This window comes from Cydia pomonella, chromosome 1 (genome assembly GCF_033807575.1).
Source record: "Cydia pomonella isolate Wapato2018A chromosome 1, ilCydPomo1, whole genome shotgun sequence".
NCBI classification, from domain to species: Eukaryota; Metazoa; Arthropoda; class Insecta; order Lepidoptera; family Tortricidae; genus Cydia; species Cydia pomonella.
Window position 1 is genome coordinate 14,918,899 of NC_084703.1, and position 16,862 is coordinate 14,935,760.

General features: G+C 36.6%; 1 protein-coding gene across 1 annotated transcript; it reads left to right on the top strand.

Moving 5' to 3' along the window:
• The first annotated feature begins 3,311 nt into the window (after positions 1-3,311).
• On the top strand, positions 3,312-15,361 carry LOC133516100 (uncharacterized). The gene is made up of 6 exons (XM_061848833.1): positions 3,312-3,539; positions 5,851-5,991; positions 7,604-7,752; positions 12,832-12,938; positions 14,830-14,993; positions 15,195-15,361. Exons 1-6 carry the CDS (start codon positions 3,466-3,468, stop codon positions 15,289-15,291), a joined length of 732 nt encoding a protein of 243 aa, XP_061704817.1. The 5' UTR covers positions 3,312-3,465; the 3' UTR covers positions 15,292-15,361.
• The last annotated feature ends 1,501 nt before the right edge of the window (positions 15,362-16,862 follow it).

Sequence of the window (16,862 nt, forward strand, 5' to 3'; positions counted from 1 at the left end):
ATTGATTTTTATAAATCCATCTTTACAACATGGTATCTATGCTTACCATAGGGTGTACAGATGAAGTAGGATGAGTGATTTAGTAAGCCTAATAAAAAAGTAACCCAGAACTGCCATAACTAATTAATTACTAATTACTTAGAAGTTAGAATACAGATTCAGGATCATTTATATCTTGTTGAAAATTAACATATTTTATATCTGGGAGACCGAGTTTTGATCGGAACAGTGTTGGCCGAAAGTTAATTGCAATTAACCATTGTTGGCTCGGAAAACAAAAAAACAAAAAAAAAATGCACGTTTTCCCAGAGATAAGACCTTGCTAGATGCCCATATAGCAAATTTGATCTATAAATAAATATTTATATACAAGAATTGGTCGTTTAAAGGTATACGATAAGATTATGTTGATCTCGGTCATTGTGAATAATACTAATACCACCAAAAACTTTTTCATGTAAAATGTTGCCAAGATGAAAACATTAGGCTCGCACTGTAAAAAAATTATCAGATCATGAGATATACATAAGTAGAGCCAAGCTTTAAAATCAAAAGGCATTTATTTCGTTAAATAGTACAACATAACACTCATGGTTGGGACTTCTTAGTAAGTATGAATAATGCCTGTGACAGGAAGCTGAGAGAACCCTGGAGCACTGTCCGTTTTTAGTCCCATAATAATACTTCTAACCTCAACGGGGTCAGCGGGTAATAGTACGAAGGGTGTTGCTACAGAATTTATTAAAGTCTCGTTCTTATTGGTTGTTACTTCTGGGGCTCTGTAAAAAATATCCTCTGCTAATGAAAGGCATTGGCAAGGCCAACATCAGCAAAGAAAACATTGACATTTTACTGACTCGTTAGGAGTATATTTTGTATTTAATAGTTCTATATTTTGAGTTTAGCTTGGTGTGACAGATTTAATTGGGTTCCACAGAGATTTGGAGTTTTAAGATAAAGATAAATGTTTATTTCCAAGAATGTAGGTACATAAGTTACAAGATGTTAGGGTGATAATTCGGGTTTGCATTTACATTCAGCCATTTATTGGCGTGCAAAATTCTTAGAACATTGCATTAAATTATCTCTTTCTAATTTTCGTTTTAGTTTTTTAATTAGATTATTGCAAAAGTTGCGATATCTTGTATAAGTCTCTCCAACTGTAAAAATTTGATTTATTTAGTATACATCTAAATAAATCAATCGCGTCTAGACTGTTAAGCTAGCAGTGTCATGAACTAATGCTACAGAATACATAACTAGTATGTATCCAAAGTCAAGTATATGATACAATATTACAGAGACGTATAGTCTCCACGGTTAATACATTAAGTTACGAGATGTATAAGGTCCCCATGGTCTAAGAAAGATACACATTAATAAGATTTGGAGGTGTAAAGGCTCTCCGAGTGTCAAAGAATAAAAAAATAAAAAAGTGTATGAAATACATGTTTCACGTCGATCAAAAGACTGTTAAGCTAACAAGCTTACAGAATACATAACTACTATGTATCTAATAAGTCAATGTCGTAATCAAAATAACTAAACATAATAAACATAAATACATAAGGTTGAACAGTCAGTAACAACAACGCCCTATGCCTCTCCGGGACACTGCTAGAAAAAACTATGACAGCTTCTGAGGCTGGATACTTGGCCATAATGGCCATGGTTCCTTGTCTCCCAAGAAGTCATCTATTTTATAGTATCCCTCAAACAAATGATGTCAATTTTGTGTGTTCTATGTGTTATTTAACCTTTTAATTATTTTTTGTGGTTCCTTACAATGTATAGTCGGACATTTTTTCAACATTTTTAGTCTTTTTTTATTTCAATAAGAGTTATAGGTTCTTTTTGATAGGGTCTAAAATAAACTGAATGAGTTTTGTTTTATTCGTATTAACTTGGAGATTGTGATTCTGTAGCCATTCCGCTTCAGGAGTTAATAAGGATCAGAGGGCCTTCCGCGAAAACCACGTTCGACGTATTGCCTCTCTCTCGCCCTTGTAAATTCGTACGTAAATGTGACAGGGAGGCAACACGTCGAACGTGGTTCGCGGTAGGCCCTCAGATCATAGCGTAATAATTAACATACACTATTACTCACACACACTTAGTTACCTACCTCATTTCGACTGTTAAATGTGACCTTAATTCATAGTTAGTTCCTACTTCCTTCCTACAGTTATATTTTTTGTATTTACCTTTATAGTTATTTGTTTTACAAGGGGGCAAAGTTGTTGTTTAACCGCTCGTGATAATTGATACCCGAGCAAGCGAAATATTGCAAACTTGAGCGTTGCGAGGGTTTCAAGGCACGAGGGTCAATCAAATTATGCCATCGAGTGAAACACAACATTTTTCACCACACCAACGCGAGGAAAATAATAACTGTAAAATATCAAACAAAATCAAACCAAAACCAAATGAACGTCATTTAATACTGTATCATTCAAAATCATCCTTTAAAAGTCAATTCTAGCAGCCGAATTAAGGACACAACTCCAAATTTGCATCAGATTGCTTTGCCCCACATGTGGATAAAATGCAACTTTCTCATCAGTTTTTGAATATTCAAGAGAGCCAGCTGGTGTGGTGAAATATATATTGATTCTAAGATTAATATTTTTTTTATATAAAAGCTTTCCATTAAGAGATTTTGTAACGAGTACAGTGAATCCGTTTTTAAGTTTTACCAGAATATATTTTGTACAGTTCAGCGTGTAAAAATATAGGTACAGCATACATATAGGTACATTCAGTATTCAAATTGTGCAATAATAACAAATATGTATATATCAACTTAAGAAATTAATAAAGTTTGTTATTAACTCACTGGTGTTTCATTTTCTATGATACAAAATATCATAATTTAGGATTACAATCTTCACACAAGGATGATTTTTATCGGTTGAGGAAGTCACTATTTTCGGTTTTTCGCAGCACTACTTTCTGTCATTTTGGTTTTTATCGTTTCGGGATCTCACTATTATCGATTTTTCACAGCAATACTTTTTATCATGTTGGTTTTTATCGTTTCGGTAACTCACTATTTTTATGACGCATTTACATTCGCGTGAGAGAGTTTACGGCGAATGTAAACGCCGTTACTTTCCATAAGCTAATTTTCATTATGTTGGTAGGCATAACTCTCGTTAGTCAGACGCTCCTAGTGAGTATTATATTCTTTGGTCAGACGTCAAACCAAACCGTTTGACAGGTTTGACACTTCAGTACGTAGTATGAAGTTCCGTCTCTTAGAACGTAGTGATTATATGCTCTTTGCATCAGACCACACATGCGCAATTATAAAGGATCATGTCTTTCTAAGGAAGTCGACATTGTACGTCACATGTATTGTCAAATTATTGTTCAATAATCTTAATCCTAAATCTAAAGTAAAATAAATTAAAAGTGCGCGATATATACATATTTATACCTATATTAAAACTTACGAATAAAAACATGGAACCAAAAAAGGGTCACCCTACTGATCCCCCTAGTAATGTGCCGATGTTTGCCGGATATGACCCTAACAAGTACAAACACTTCTATAGCTCCGTAGAGAGTACCATTTTGTACTATTTGGCGTTGAAACTCTAGGTCCCAACGCGCACAAGTTTTTTGCAGAAATCGCCAAACGTCTGGTTGACGTAAATGGTGACCGAAGAGCTGGCGACTTCCTCGTCCAACGTATCAGCATTGCGATTCAATGAGAAAATGCCACCAGCAGCAGTTACTGTAATACCTGTGTATATCTATTATGTAAATAAATAGTTTATATTAATATTCTTATAGCTTAGGTTAGGGGTCCCCCAATTGGTTTCTCCGTCCGTTTCTATTAACTATTACCAATATACACAAAAATTAAATATATGTATACATGCTTCCACAATCGACATTTCTTGTTGAGTTTGTAAATAATCAAATACTGAATATTTTTGGCAATTGGAAACCAAATATTGTTAGGTAACGACTTTCTGACATTTTGTGAAACGGAAAACTCATCCCCATCAGCCAGTGGGAAAAGGCGGTAAATTTCAAATAATGTACGGTCGAAGGGATTCCCATGCAAAATTTGAATTTAGCGCCTCTTTTTACACAGGAAGTGGGTTTGCCAGACACACCGTTCCCATCCGCCCGGCTGCGGCGGCCGGCCCGGTGACTATGTAGATGTAATAAGTGAGCTCATAACTTGCTGGAAGACTTCTGGAGCTGATGCTAAACCGAAGGGCATTCTTAAGCAAGAATATCGTCCAAAGTGTGTGTGTGTGTGTGTGTGTGTGTGTGTGTGTGTGTGTGTGTGTGTGTGTGTGTGTGTGTGTGTGTGTGTGTGTGTGTGTGTGTGCGCGCGCGCGCGTGCGTGCGTGCGTGCGTGCGTGCGTGCGTGCGTGCGTGAGTGCGTGCGTGCGTGCGTGCGTGCGTGCGTGCGTGCGTGCGTGCGTGCGTGCGTGCGTGCGTGCGTGCGTGCGTGCGTGCGTGCGTGCGTGCATGCGTGTGTGTGTGTGTGAACCATTTCGAGCCATGAATTCTGGCAATCCACCTTTTTAAAGTTTTGTTTATTTCTGAGGGATCTATGCAAAGTCTTATTTTGTCATTTTTCTTTACCACAACCATAGGTGAAATGCGTTCCATGTAATTAAGATACAAACATCTAAAATTTCAATTTCAATTTTGCTTTATGGACCTATACAACTACCTACACAAATAGTTAGTAGTCACTTATTTGGCACCCTGGAACGTACGGCTACAAATATCACTATGAACCTCACAAGCCTTAGATATTTAAGGTGATTTTAAATTAAAGACAGCGGAGTGGGTTCGAAAATATTTTATGTGTAGATGCGAGTCAAATAAGGACACAGGACACAGATTTTCAGTACTTTATGTGTAGTCGTCTTGCAATCATGAAGCTTCGAATTTAACGAAGTTATGAAACTAGAACTATTTGTGAAAACATAAGTGATGAAAAACAAAAAAGACTGATTAATTACTAAGTGTACTCTACAAAACAACCAATCTTATCGATATTCTATAACAGCACCTCACATTTGGGAACATTATGTATGTACTGTCATACAATAATAGAATGCTGCTGGTCTACCGAGGCACCAGCCGCGCCGTTTGTACTTGCTTGACGAAATTATTCCTGGCATATATGTTCATAGTTGTATGGTAACAAAATTTAAAGGTAATTTTAGAAATTTGATAAATAATTTTTATTCTGAAACCTTTCACCCTATATTTACTATATTGACTCTTTCTCAAATTATCAGTCACTAAGCAAACCTCTTAGGTAAAAATGTAACATTTTCTTTAATATTTTTAAAGTTGTTAATTTCACGGCGCAGATTTCAAACAACCGGATATTATGAGTACATTTAATATGCTTGCATATACGTCACGAATTGATCAGTAAAATAGAACCGGAACAATAATGAAAAAAATAACGATGGCCGGCTGCCATTTATACGACGGTGCGCAGTGCCCATGCTAACAAAATTCATCATTACTTGGTTATGTAACATTATACTGCAATAAAACGTATGTTTTTGTAAATCTTATAAAATATTCCGTATACTCGTATTTTGTAGTCAAATTTATTGCGGTTTAATTATAATTTATTGAGTTCGAAGCATGTTTTATCAGTACTTATGCTATCCTTACATGGTAAAAAAATCATACGTTGTCAAATGTTTCGTAGACGACTATGGTTATGTCTACGGTTGTTAATAAATAATAATAGTACGTTTAATGTTCTATCAAACAACACATCACACGAATTGATCAGTAAAACGGAACGCAAGAAATAACGGAATTTATGTTTTGACGGGATTAATTGTTTTTTAGCTACCTTCTCGATGACCGCGTGCCACCAGTGGTCCTCACCGATGAAAGCCTCACACCGGGCCGGCCGCCGTGTCTGACGCAGCGGACTGTTGGCAAGTTCTTGCAGCCGCTCACCAGGGAGCTGACACTGTGTCCGCCGAGGTATTTATTTGTATTTTTTTTTGTTTTTGTTGTCAACCAACTTCAATGCAGAAGTCAGCAATGGGATTAATAGCTTGACTTTCGCATTTACTCAGCGCTCTAAACGCAATACTTACTACTAAGGGTCAGTAGCACTAAACCATCTGTCACCATTAAAACGTTCGCTATGTTTTATTGCATGGATAAGAAGTCTCATCACATCACTGCTGAGTGATGTTGATCAGTCTGCTATCTGCTAATTGAGATTGGTGAAATAGGCTCTAGGGCGGCAGTCTTCAGTCTAGACTCATGACGCACTCTGGTCAACGCTATATACGTGCATAGGCGCCATCTTCGTCACCTATGTTGGGCATTCAAGAATAAAATCATGATTGGAATAAGAATTTGTAAGAATAAAATTACGTTGATTTCATTCCCGTCAAAATTATTTAAAATAATTCCGTCTGGAATAATTCTTCGGTGAGGAAATTGAATGGAAATAAATTATTCTTATTCAAATAAAAAAATCATCATTTTTTATTTGAAATTATATTCTATGAATAAGAATTGTAACGTGAGAATTTTTCTTAATAAAGCCGATGAAGCTGGTATGTAAGTAATTCATGTATGAAAGTAGGTAGGTATAGTTTGGATGGATTACGGACGGACGCAAATTTTTAGTAAAACCCATGGGAATCGAGTTGTATGGAGCCGCCGCTGCTGCAAAATACATTTGTTTAAGTTATGATGACTGGATATATTTCATGTTTCTAAATGAACTTCGGTGCTTTTAGTGTCCTTGTTGCTACCGAACTTTTATTACTAAGTTATAACATGGTCTTTTTAAATACCTGTTATTTAAAATGTCTTCATATTATTAAACGGCAAAATAACATGCTAAAAGATCTTTTGAAGAACCGCCAGCCATAGGTGTTCAGTAAAACCATAAAACATCAAAGTGTTTGCCAAGACACGTCGAATGAGCCGAAACACGGTGTCTTTATTTTGTTTACTTTAGGAGTTCCTTTGCCCACCTTCTAGCTCCATCATCAGACCAGCTTCATGGCACCATAATATTGCACAGTCCATCAGAAATCGAACGTCAGGAAGTGGTAGTAAATCGACTCGCAAGATTGACCTAACGACAACTTCAAACTTCATTCTAATTCTAAATAACATGTTATTCCACTAAAACATTATTTAGAATAACTCTATTTCTGGAATAATTATTCCGTCTTTTATTCTTCATTTAAAATAAACATTGCATGATTTATTCAATTTCATGTTATTTTAAAATAAAAAGGGATGGATTTATTCTTATTCCATTGTGTGTTGGAATAAGAATAAAATTTCGGCTTTTATTCTTACTTTTATTCGAATTGATTTTTGCCCAACAATGATGTTCGTCACACACCGTATATTTTTCAATTTCCACTTTATAATTTCTACCTATTATACTAGATTATGTATGGTATGTCAATCAACATGTGTCATCATTCCATCATCCCTATTAGTCCTATTACGTATATTGTGCTTTATTTGTAGCTACTAAGTATTCGTTTCGTGTCCACTTTAACTCTCCTACACTCACGTAAGAGCAGCACCCAAAACTCTAGTATGAAATGTTCTTTAGACCAACGATAAACGAGCTGCCAGATTCCGTGAAGGATCAAATGGTACTGCAAGACAAAGCTTATTGGGTGGACAAGCCAGGTGCCAACGCCTACACTCTCCACGATGCCTACTACGACTATGGCATGACTACAGAAATGGTTAAACCAGGTAAGATACATAATGAGTCAGTGACTGAGCACGTATGTCATTTTAGAAAAAATACATGAAATGACATTGTCAATGTTGAGTATGCAGAGCAAAGAGTAAAGTAAGTATATAGGTAAGTTACAGACAAATTTAATATATTACGTATATAACTATACAGGATGATTCAGGAGACGTGAGCAGGATCAAGCCTGCCTATTCAGTAAGTTATAAGCAACTGTTTCGTAGGTGCTAGTATTTGTGAGATTAACGTTAACACTTTCGCGCGAGCACCCCACTTCACCAATAGTACTTGGAGTGCACAGTATTTTCCCATACAAAATAAACCAACGTTAATATACGTACTGCTTTTAAGTTGTGAAACGATCTTTTGAAACGTGACACAAACGTTCAATGACGTCTACGGCTAGAAACGTTCAGCCATATGTCACCAATTTCTGCTTATAAACAAGGAAACAACGTCTGATCACGTCAACGTCTATTAACGTTCCACCTTATGCCATCGATGTATGTTTATATATAAGTACTCAACGTTATATGACGTTAACGTTTATAAACGTTGCGTCGTATAAGAGCATGTCAACGTTTATATTTGTGTGACCAACGTGTAACGTCGTTAACGTTTAAAAACGTTCCGTCACATATTACTAAGGTATTTGTTTGCACAGGGTTACAACGTCTTATGACTTAGACGTTTATGTACGTTCCTGCCCATCATATTCATGTTTCAAAAGTACATTCAACAAACGTTATTATACGGCAATTATAACGAAGACATTTGACAACTGTAGCCCTCTGCAAACATCTAAATATTCGTAGGAAAAAAAGGAAATAATCAACATTATACTCTTGTGTTATTTTTAATATTTATTATAGTAAATCAATGTCCAATAACACTTTTTGCCACATACAAACATCAGTCGCATGACAATATTTCAGTCTTTTATCCCTTTTTCTACTTCTTCATCACTTCCTGTATACATGAAAATATTACGTATGAAACCATCAGAAGTAGTCAACTCGTAGAATTTTATCCCATAACGCGCTTTCTTAGACTTGATATACTGCCAAAATGATAAACGCCTGTGAAACAAAAGTAACGATTCATCCAAAAAGGGTTCTTTAGTAGGCTTGTAGTAATCACGGAATTTCTTAGCAATAGCATCTCTGAACCTTACAATTTATTCTTTTCTTGGTGCGTTTAACTCAGATACACACAGGCATCACAATATTTGTTCGAATCTGCGCCCAGACGTGATGGTAATTGATATACCCAAAAATCTGATGATAATAACGGGGAACAGTGTAGGTAAAAAGTTTTCGTTTTTAGGGACATCAATATGTCCCATAAAAATACATAAACCCAAAAATTCCTGTATTTCTTTGCAGTCGGTATCTTTATCTATGACGACGCGAGTTTCTAGTAGAAGGCCTGTTTGTAGCGCAGAGAGCTCTTCCGTTTTCATTTATTCTTGCTACTACAATGAAGAAGTACTGAAGTCAATAATGTGCGTAGGAAATAAATTATCAAAAACGTCTTTAACTGAAGCGTTTGGTTTGCAGAAATAGTGTCGAAATCAAAAGTAGGTAATTTGGCAGTTGTTTTTTCCCAAACATCATCTCTAGGAGGAGTCCTGCACCTTGGGCCTCATCTACTTGTTGAAGGATTGCTTAGAGTACGGTTGCGAGAGACATATGTTGATAACGGAGGAGTAGAAGGTTCATCAGGTCATGGATCACTCCTTACTCCCCTGGAATCAGGAAGCGTTGACGTGCCTGGTGAGTTGCCCTCATTGCCCATGACATTAGGAAGCGGTGTTGGGTTTTCTTCTATCTCCACGCGCTCAGGAGTTGGCGGTCCATAAGATGAAATATAACCATTTATTCCTTCAAGATTAAGAGGAAGCGATGCGATAGAGGACGGGTTAATCTCTATCTCCGCGGGACTGGGAGGTGGTGAGAGGGTCGATGATAGACGCCTCTCTATTTCCTAGAGATCAGGAGCTGGTGAGGCGTTCGGCGACAAATTGCCCTCTATATGCTCGCGAACTTGAGGGAGTGCGGCGTTCGGGTGATCGGGAGAGGGCGGAGCATGCATCTCAACTAAATCAGAGGTTGTAATTCGTGCGGTGATGGGTCTCTCTCCAACTTCACGGGGTCTGGAGTTGGCATCGCTGATGGACATTAGCGTTTATCGCTACTGGAGACGGCGAAGCGTGCGGTGTTAAGTTGTCCTCCATTTCCAGAGGATTAGGAGACAGCGTCGCGTGCTGGACGGCGTTAGCCTCTATTTCAGGACCGGGTTGCGGCGAGGCATGAGGATTGTCCTCCATAGCCACAGGGTCGGGAAGTGGCGATGTCTCAAGTGTGCCCAATCGAATCTATTGAGATCGTATCAGCAGTATCCATATCTACGCTTGAATTGTGTCTCAGTGGTTGTACTGTTTCAGCAAAAGCACTTATGGAACTATCGCTACTGTTATGTTGCTCATCGACTGGATCGTAGTCCTTATCAGACCAAAACTCTCCATCGTCCTCATATGGGTCTGCTGATGACTACCGTGACGAAGATCATTCAAACACCTGCAGAAATTTCTTGTGGTTTGTCTTATCCATCTACGTATAAGACGATTAAATTACTTTGATATACGTAGAAGATAACACTTGCTGCCCGTAACATAACTTTTGATTACAATCTTACACTCAAAATCGATAAAAAATGTACTTACATTGACACAGAACGGCCGTTGCGAATATAAAATCTCGGCCGCTACATAACCGCATGCGCGTTACCCTTTTCGCGTGCGCAGGCGAACCGAATGTACCGCGCGTATAGGAACGGACGGCGTCCATTGACGTTGTGTGTGTGTGTGGGAACACTTGCATATGTGTGAGTGAGCCCTACAGAAAATAAAAAAATATCGACTTAGCGTGGCGCTAGGGATTTAAAATTGAGCCGTGTTGTGGCGCAATGACGTAGCTATAGGAGTAAAGTAAGGCCAGCCGACGTTTACAAACGTTGTACCCTTAAAATGCATTGTTGTAAAGACGTGTTTAGACGTTGTGTCTCGATACATTGGTCAATTTTTGACGTCAAATGACGGTGCTCGCGCGAATGTGTTAATTTATTTTTTACTGTTTAAAAAAAAGTTTTAATTTATTTACGACATTTATGGTTACCCTCTTTGTTTTATCCATAACAAGTGACAAATTGTCTGGTTACTTTTAAATAATCGTATCTCACTCGAGTGTGACATTTTGTTTTCTTCATAATCAAAGTGCTGTCATAACGGTTAAAGAGGTTCTATCTTTGTTAATTAAGCGTTGTAGGGTGTCCATGCTTGTAGATAATCAAATTTGTCCTTAACAAAAAGTGAAATAACAGAAAAACAGCGTGATTGTTTTACTTAAATATGATGGTGAACGATTCATTAACATTTACTTATTGTGTAGGCTTAGTCCTGCTCACGTCTCATAAATCACCCGTATACGTCTAATATTTGTATTTAAGATATTGGGTAACTACCTAACTAATAACTATGGGCCGATCAATTTTGTTATGTCATTGAGAAACTAGAACTATAATTACGTCGTTACTTTACCACTGATTCGCACTAAACGCTACGCATCCAGCTTTATCATGCGAACGGCTAAGGAGTGGAATTCACTTCCTGCAAATCTATTCCCAGTCCACTATAACTTGGACCTTTTTAAATCGAGAGTGAATAGACATCTTTTAGGTAAGCATGTTCCATCCTAGACTACATCGGTACTTTCCATCAGGTGAGATTGTGGTCAAATGCTTACCTTTTCGTAATAAAAAATAAAATAAAAAATTAAATCTTTGTAAGCGAATACGAGCCGCGCAAAAATGGGCATCTCGTAACTCAAAAATGGGGAGATCCTGATGTTTGATTTTCCATAACTACTCACGTGCTTGATTTTTTTTCAGTGACTTCTATTATTATAATAAAATAAGGGTGACAGCTGGCAACTACAGTTGCCAAATAAGCACGTGAGTGGCTAACAGTGATGAATAGGTCTTCTGGGTCACTAAATACAAAAAATCGACTGTAAGTTTCTATATTACTTAAAAACCGCTTTCATACATGTTCTATGTCAATGCAATCAAACAATCATAAAAAAATTATAAAAATCCAATTTAATTATTCCTTTCCTTCAGGAAAATGTGAAATGTACGTAAAATTTTTAGGGACATCGTAGTTTTCTGGAAGACAAATTTAGTTTGTCAAGAGATATTTTCAGTTATTAGGAGCCTCTACTAAAATTCTAATAGAATATGATAAGTGATTCATCGTTGTAAGCTCAGAGTGAGTGGGCCAAAGCTTTTTCTAACAGTTACGTCTTTATTAACGTTGGGAGTGCACTGCAGCATATCAAATTATTATCGCAAAATATCAAGGCAGAAAACAAGAAATTAAATTTCAATTCCATTTCAAGGGATATATCAACAATTTCATATTATTTTCTATTACAAAATCAATCATTGCAATTTAAAGAAGTGAATAATCAAAATGTATGCAAAAACCGTCTCCTGAGTCACCGAAAATGTGTATTGAGTCATCAGAAAAGTGACTCAGGAAAACGGAAAAATAACCCTTTTTTTGTACCCACAAAAGAATTTTAATAAACTGAGTTGCTATAACATATGTATAAGACCCAGGATAGATCTATTCAGCTTCTAATATAGACGATTAAAATACCCTCGGAATATCAACGGTAAGTCAGTGGACCGACAATTAATACATACTATTTCTTTTCTGTACCCCGGACGAAATGGTCGGCGAATCGGCGATTAAGAAAGTTACGATTAAAAAATGCATAGTTTTGAAAGATATGATTTTTAATTTTGTTGGGACACGAGATGACATAAAAAAGTTGATCGAGCCCTATATTGTCTGAATGATAATTATTTATAAGATTTGTAAATACTATATTGCTAACAGTACTTTCGTATAGCTTAGTCTATTGGGGTAAATGATATTATTATTCCTACTCAAAGTAAAGCATGTCCTGAATAACTCGGTACACACATGAATAACATGATAATGTATACGACAGTTCACCAGGACGTGTTCCCGCGTTCGTACCAGTACGATTTGGACTGCGTCAGGTACCGCCGAACCCATGGCTGTGACGCTCTAAAACAATCCCCAAGTGAAAAAAAGGTAAACCAGAAAAATCTTAAATATTTAATATTTCCAAGCATTTGTAGCCGAGCGTTAAAACGGCGGACTTTCGAGACGAAAGTCGTGTGTTTAAGCCCTGGTATGTGTTTATTTCTCGGAACTCATGTAGGTACGAAATATCATTTGATGCAAGCATCTTTGAGGAAATACGTTTACTTCATTCCAATAGGTAAAACTAGTTTCCCCTTTAGGGTCAAATGGCAGTCTCTTTCGTTACTTTGCCCTGCGGACCCCAGCCTAAGCACCCCTGCACTACATCCATTCATACACACGTAGGTAAACTACTAAATGCCACAATCTTAACGCACGTTACTTAATGCAATAAAAAATACCAAAATAAAAAATCACTACATTCAATATTTCACCTTATTGGGCATAAGAGCATGTGACGGCATTTTTCATACCTTTTTTGTGTAAGCAATCAAATTATTTACAGCCGGAAACAATAATGGTACTTGTTCAGCCACCCTATTTATTCCATGTGCCAAACACGTGACGTGTACTAAATTCGGAAAAACCCTTTTCAAATTTTTACCAGCCTTCAGCATGTAGGCTACGCCATCCGTAAGAAGTAACAAAACTTTATCATGTCTGTTGTGGTCACTTCCCACAACGTCTCCAGGGCCTTTTGAATAAGATTTGTTATAGTAACATTATTTACTTCTTCTAGACAAACGTTAGAAATTATGTGTGGGGTACCCATTTCATTTTCTAATAGTGCTCCAACCATTACATTCCCAATCTGACGTCCATTGTCATCAGTACTTTCGTCTACGCTCACATAAATTCTGGAATTGCCTAGTTTTGTCTTAATCTATTTCATCGTCCCCTTAAAAGCGATGTCTAAGGTCGTTTTTCTCAAAAGTGATTCGCTGGGAATATATGTTTCTGAGCCATATTTCCCGAATATGCAATCAGATATGAAATTGATGAAAATGGGATTTCCCACCTGGGTCCATGGTATATTGCAAGCTAAAATAATTTTTTGCAAGTCCAGGTTAAATACGTTTTGGTTTTTGGCGACGCTGTTATACCTTTTGCTTCTTAAATGCCTTTGTACGGAAAACTTTTTTCGTGACATATGAATTTTACATTTCTTGCAAAATTAAGTCGTATCTCTATTGTGATGTGGGAGATGAGTAACGGAAACACGTTGTTGTCTGTGTGATGTTTATTGTAATACTACTTAAATAACTTGGTTACATGCTTATATAGTAAGTAACGTGAGAGGGGAACATACGCCACACTACATCTCCCCAATTAATGGAAAAAAAAGAATTTACAATAATACTGTTTTTTTTGTTCGAAAATAAAGGACTAAAACCTTGGCAAGGTCGCCATGTGATGTGGGAGATGAGTAACGGAAACACACGTTGTTGTCTGTATGATGTTTATTGTAATACTACTTAAAAAAGTTGGTTACATGCTTAAATAGTAAGTAACCTGAGAGGGGAACATACTCCACACTACACTATCTTCTATATCTGAATGGTCAGTTTTCCATGAAAATGAACGATCTTTTTTCTTGCGAGGCAATATCGGTTGTTTATACTTGTGATAAGTATAAATGAAAGAGGTTTGCACACAATTAAATGTATTCAAACTTAGCCATTAGTCATTTTGATAATGATGGATAAAATTGTTTTTTACGATGTCGATAAGTTTAGTCGATTTTTAATTAATCACTAGCACTGGCACTTTTGCCCCCGTCAATTATAAGACTAATTTTTTTTAAGAATTTGTTGTTGTTGTTTTTAGTAAGATAATTTTAAAAAAATTGGAAAAAAAAAATCTAAACTGAGTAGTAGCTCACAAAATGCACCTACGTTCCAAATTTCGATCATAATAACTTCTTACAAACGACCAACAGGTTGCTCTCAAGGCCTACTGCCGTGACTGCAGCAACAAGAAGGATCCTGGTCTGATCCCCTTTCAACTCGCATGGGCTAAGGACCCTGGGCAGAAAAGGTGGCGGAACTACCCAGATGTCTCGGCTACTTTGACCCCAGAAGAAATCCGGAAATCCATGGATGAGTATGGGATATACTTATCAATTATATTATCATTTGATGTTGATAAGCCGAAACAAACATTCATCAGATTCTTGACTGTATCATTATTAGAATTACCTTTAGTTTTAAAGCTCGAACATTTTACCTACGGTGGCGTTGACCTCATCTAATCTGATATCCATATTCCTTTTCACGAGGTTCACTGATATTTTTTTATATACAGGGTTGGTCGTCCATTCCAGCACGAAGCTTGCAATTGGTACTATAAGAACTATCCTTCTATCAAATACCCAGTTATTCTACGGAAATTCTCGAAATAACATTGGTACCTATGTGTTTATTTATATCAATAAATACATACTTAATTGAAAAAAGGAACTACATAAGTAAGTATTTCGTTTTATTTTTGCCTGTCAGTTATCGGGTATTTTTAAGGGAAACTTGTGCGTTTGCTCTGGGAAACGAACTTTTAGATTCCATAATAAAATACTGTACGTACATATTCTAACAGTTTTTAGACCTAGCCTAGGTATTGTCGATGCACTATGGCCATATTGGCCATAATAATTTTGGTGGTATTTAAAACTGTTTTGTAAAATCGTTTTCTGTAGTTTTACTCTTTGTATACAATCAAGTATTATCAATCACAAATCACAAACAATAGTTATTTGTGCAACAAGAGAGGAAAGTTGGTTTTTCTTGCGAGTGTTATTTTGCTTTGCTCGTTACACTCAAGATTCTTACTTAGCATCACTCGCTTCGCTCGTGATTCAATTATAGAATCTATCGCTTACTCGGAACTCAAAAACACGAGATGTAAAATAACTTTGCTCTCGTGTGACACATACAACTTTTCATCTCAGTAGTGAGAACATATTAAAGGTTAAAAAAATTCAACATCAAGTAAAGTTAACCACATTTATTTACATTCATGAATGAAAGGCATCTATCGCGCCCGTAGCAGCTGCAACGGCACCATCCTAAAGGTGTGAACCTGTAAATTTGACTGCCCTATTTACAATAAATGGAGGACAATAATGCTTGGGCTCTAATAATTATTGAAAATTAATTTTATGTCCTAATGCTAATTGTGTAATTTAATTACAATTTTAATTATTTTTATTTATATTTACTTTTAATGATTTTTATTGTAATGTACATTGTGTAATTTAATTTTAATTGTTTTTATTTTAATAGATGTAACAATTTTATGGGCTCTTGGCCTGATGTAAACGTTTTTATTTATTTATTTATCATTATGACGAAAGCTTCTAGAAATATTCCTGTATCCATGGCCTTCAAAAATTAAAAAGATACTTTGTCTCACTCCCTGGAGTGACGAAAGTCGCACTTTCCTCGCTCCCTGGAGTGGCGAAAGTCGCACTTTCCTCACTCCCTGGAGTGCCGAAAGTAGGCTTGTTCGAGCTGCTGACGTGGAAAATCTTAAGACGCGGCCCGCGACCAGATATGTGGGGAAAAGATGAGGCATAAAATGTGTAAAGATGATATTGATTCGACTGAATGTTTACTTTAAGTGAATCGTTCATTTTCGTTTCATTCCATGTACCCGCAGCTTAGCTGGAATGCCACAAGAATGAACGTTCACTTCTTATTTTATTACATATGGCGGCGAATAAAGTCGTGTGTCTTGAATTAGGTTTCTTTAGTTTGTGACAACAAAAAAAGAAACAGTGAAAGAGAAAGAGAGAGTATCGACACTACTACTTTTTCTCTTGGGTGTAAAGGTCCCTTTTGTTAGTTTTTCTTAAATAACTCGTAAACGGTGGCCCATAACAAAAATTGTTCTTTCAAACAAATAATCTATATAAGTAAACTTTATAACAAAAAATAAAACCGACTTCAAAAATTACCAAAAGCGCCATACATGTAC

Coding starts and splice junctions, on each gene's coding strand:
- LOC133516100 (XM_061848833.1), top strand. CDS start 3,466: ATGGAACCAAAAAAGGGTCACCCTACTGATCCCCCTAGTAATGTGCCG. Junction 7,753..12,831: donor TACAGAAATGGTTAAACCAG/GTAAGATACATA, acceptor TGTATACGACAG/TTCACCAGGACGTGTTCCCG. Junction 12,939..14,829: donor AATCCCCAAGTGAAAAAAAG/GTAAACCAGAAA, acceptor AACGACCAACAG/GTTGCTCTCAAGGCCTACTG.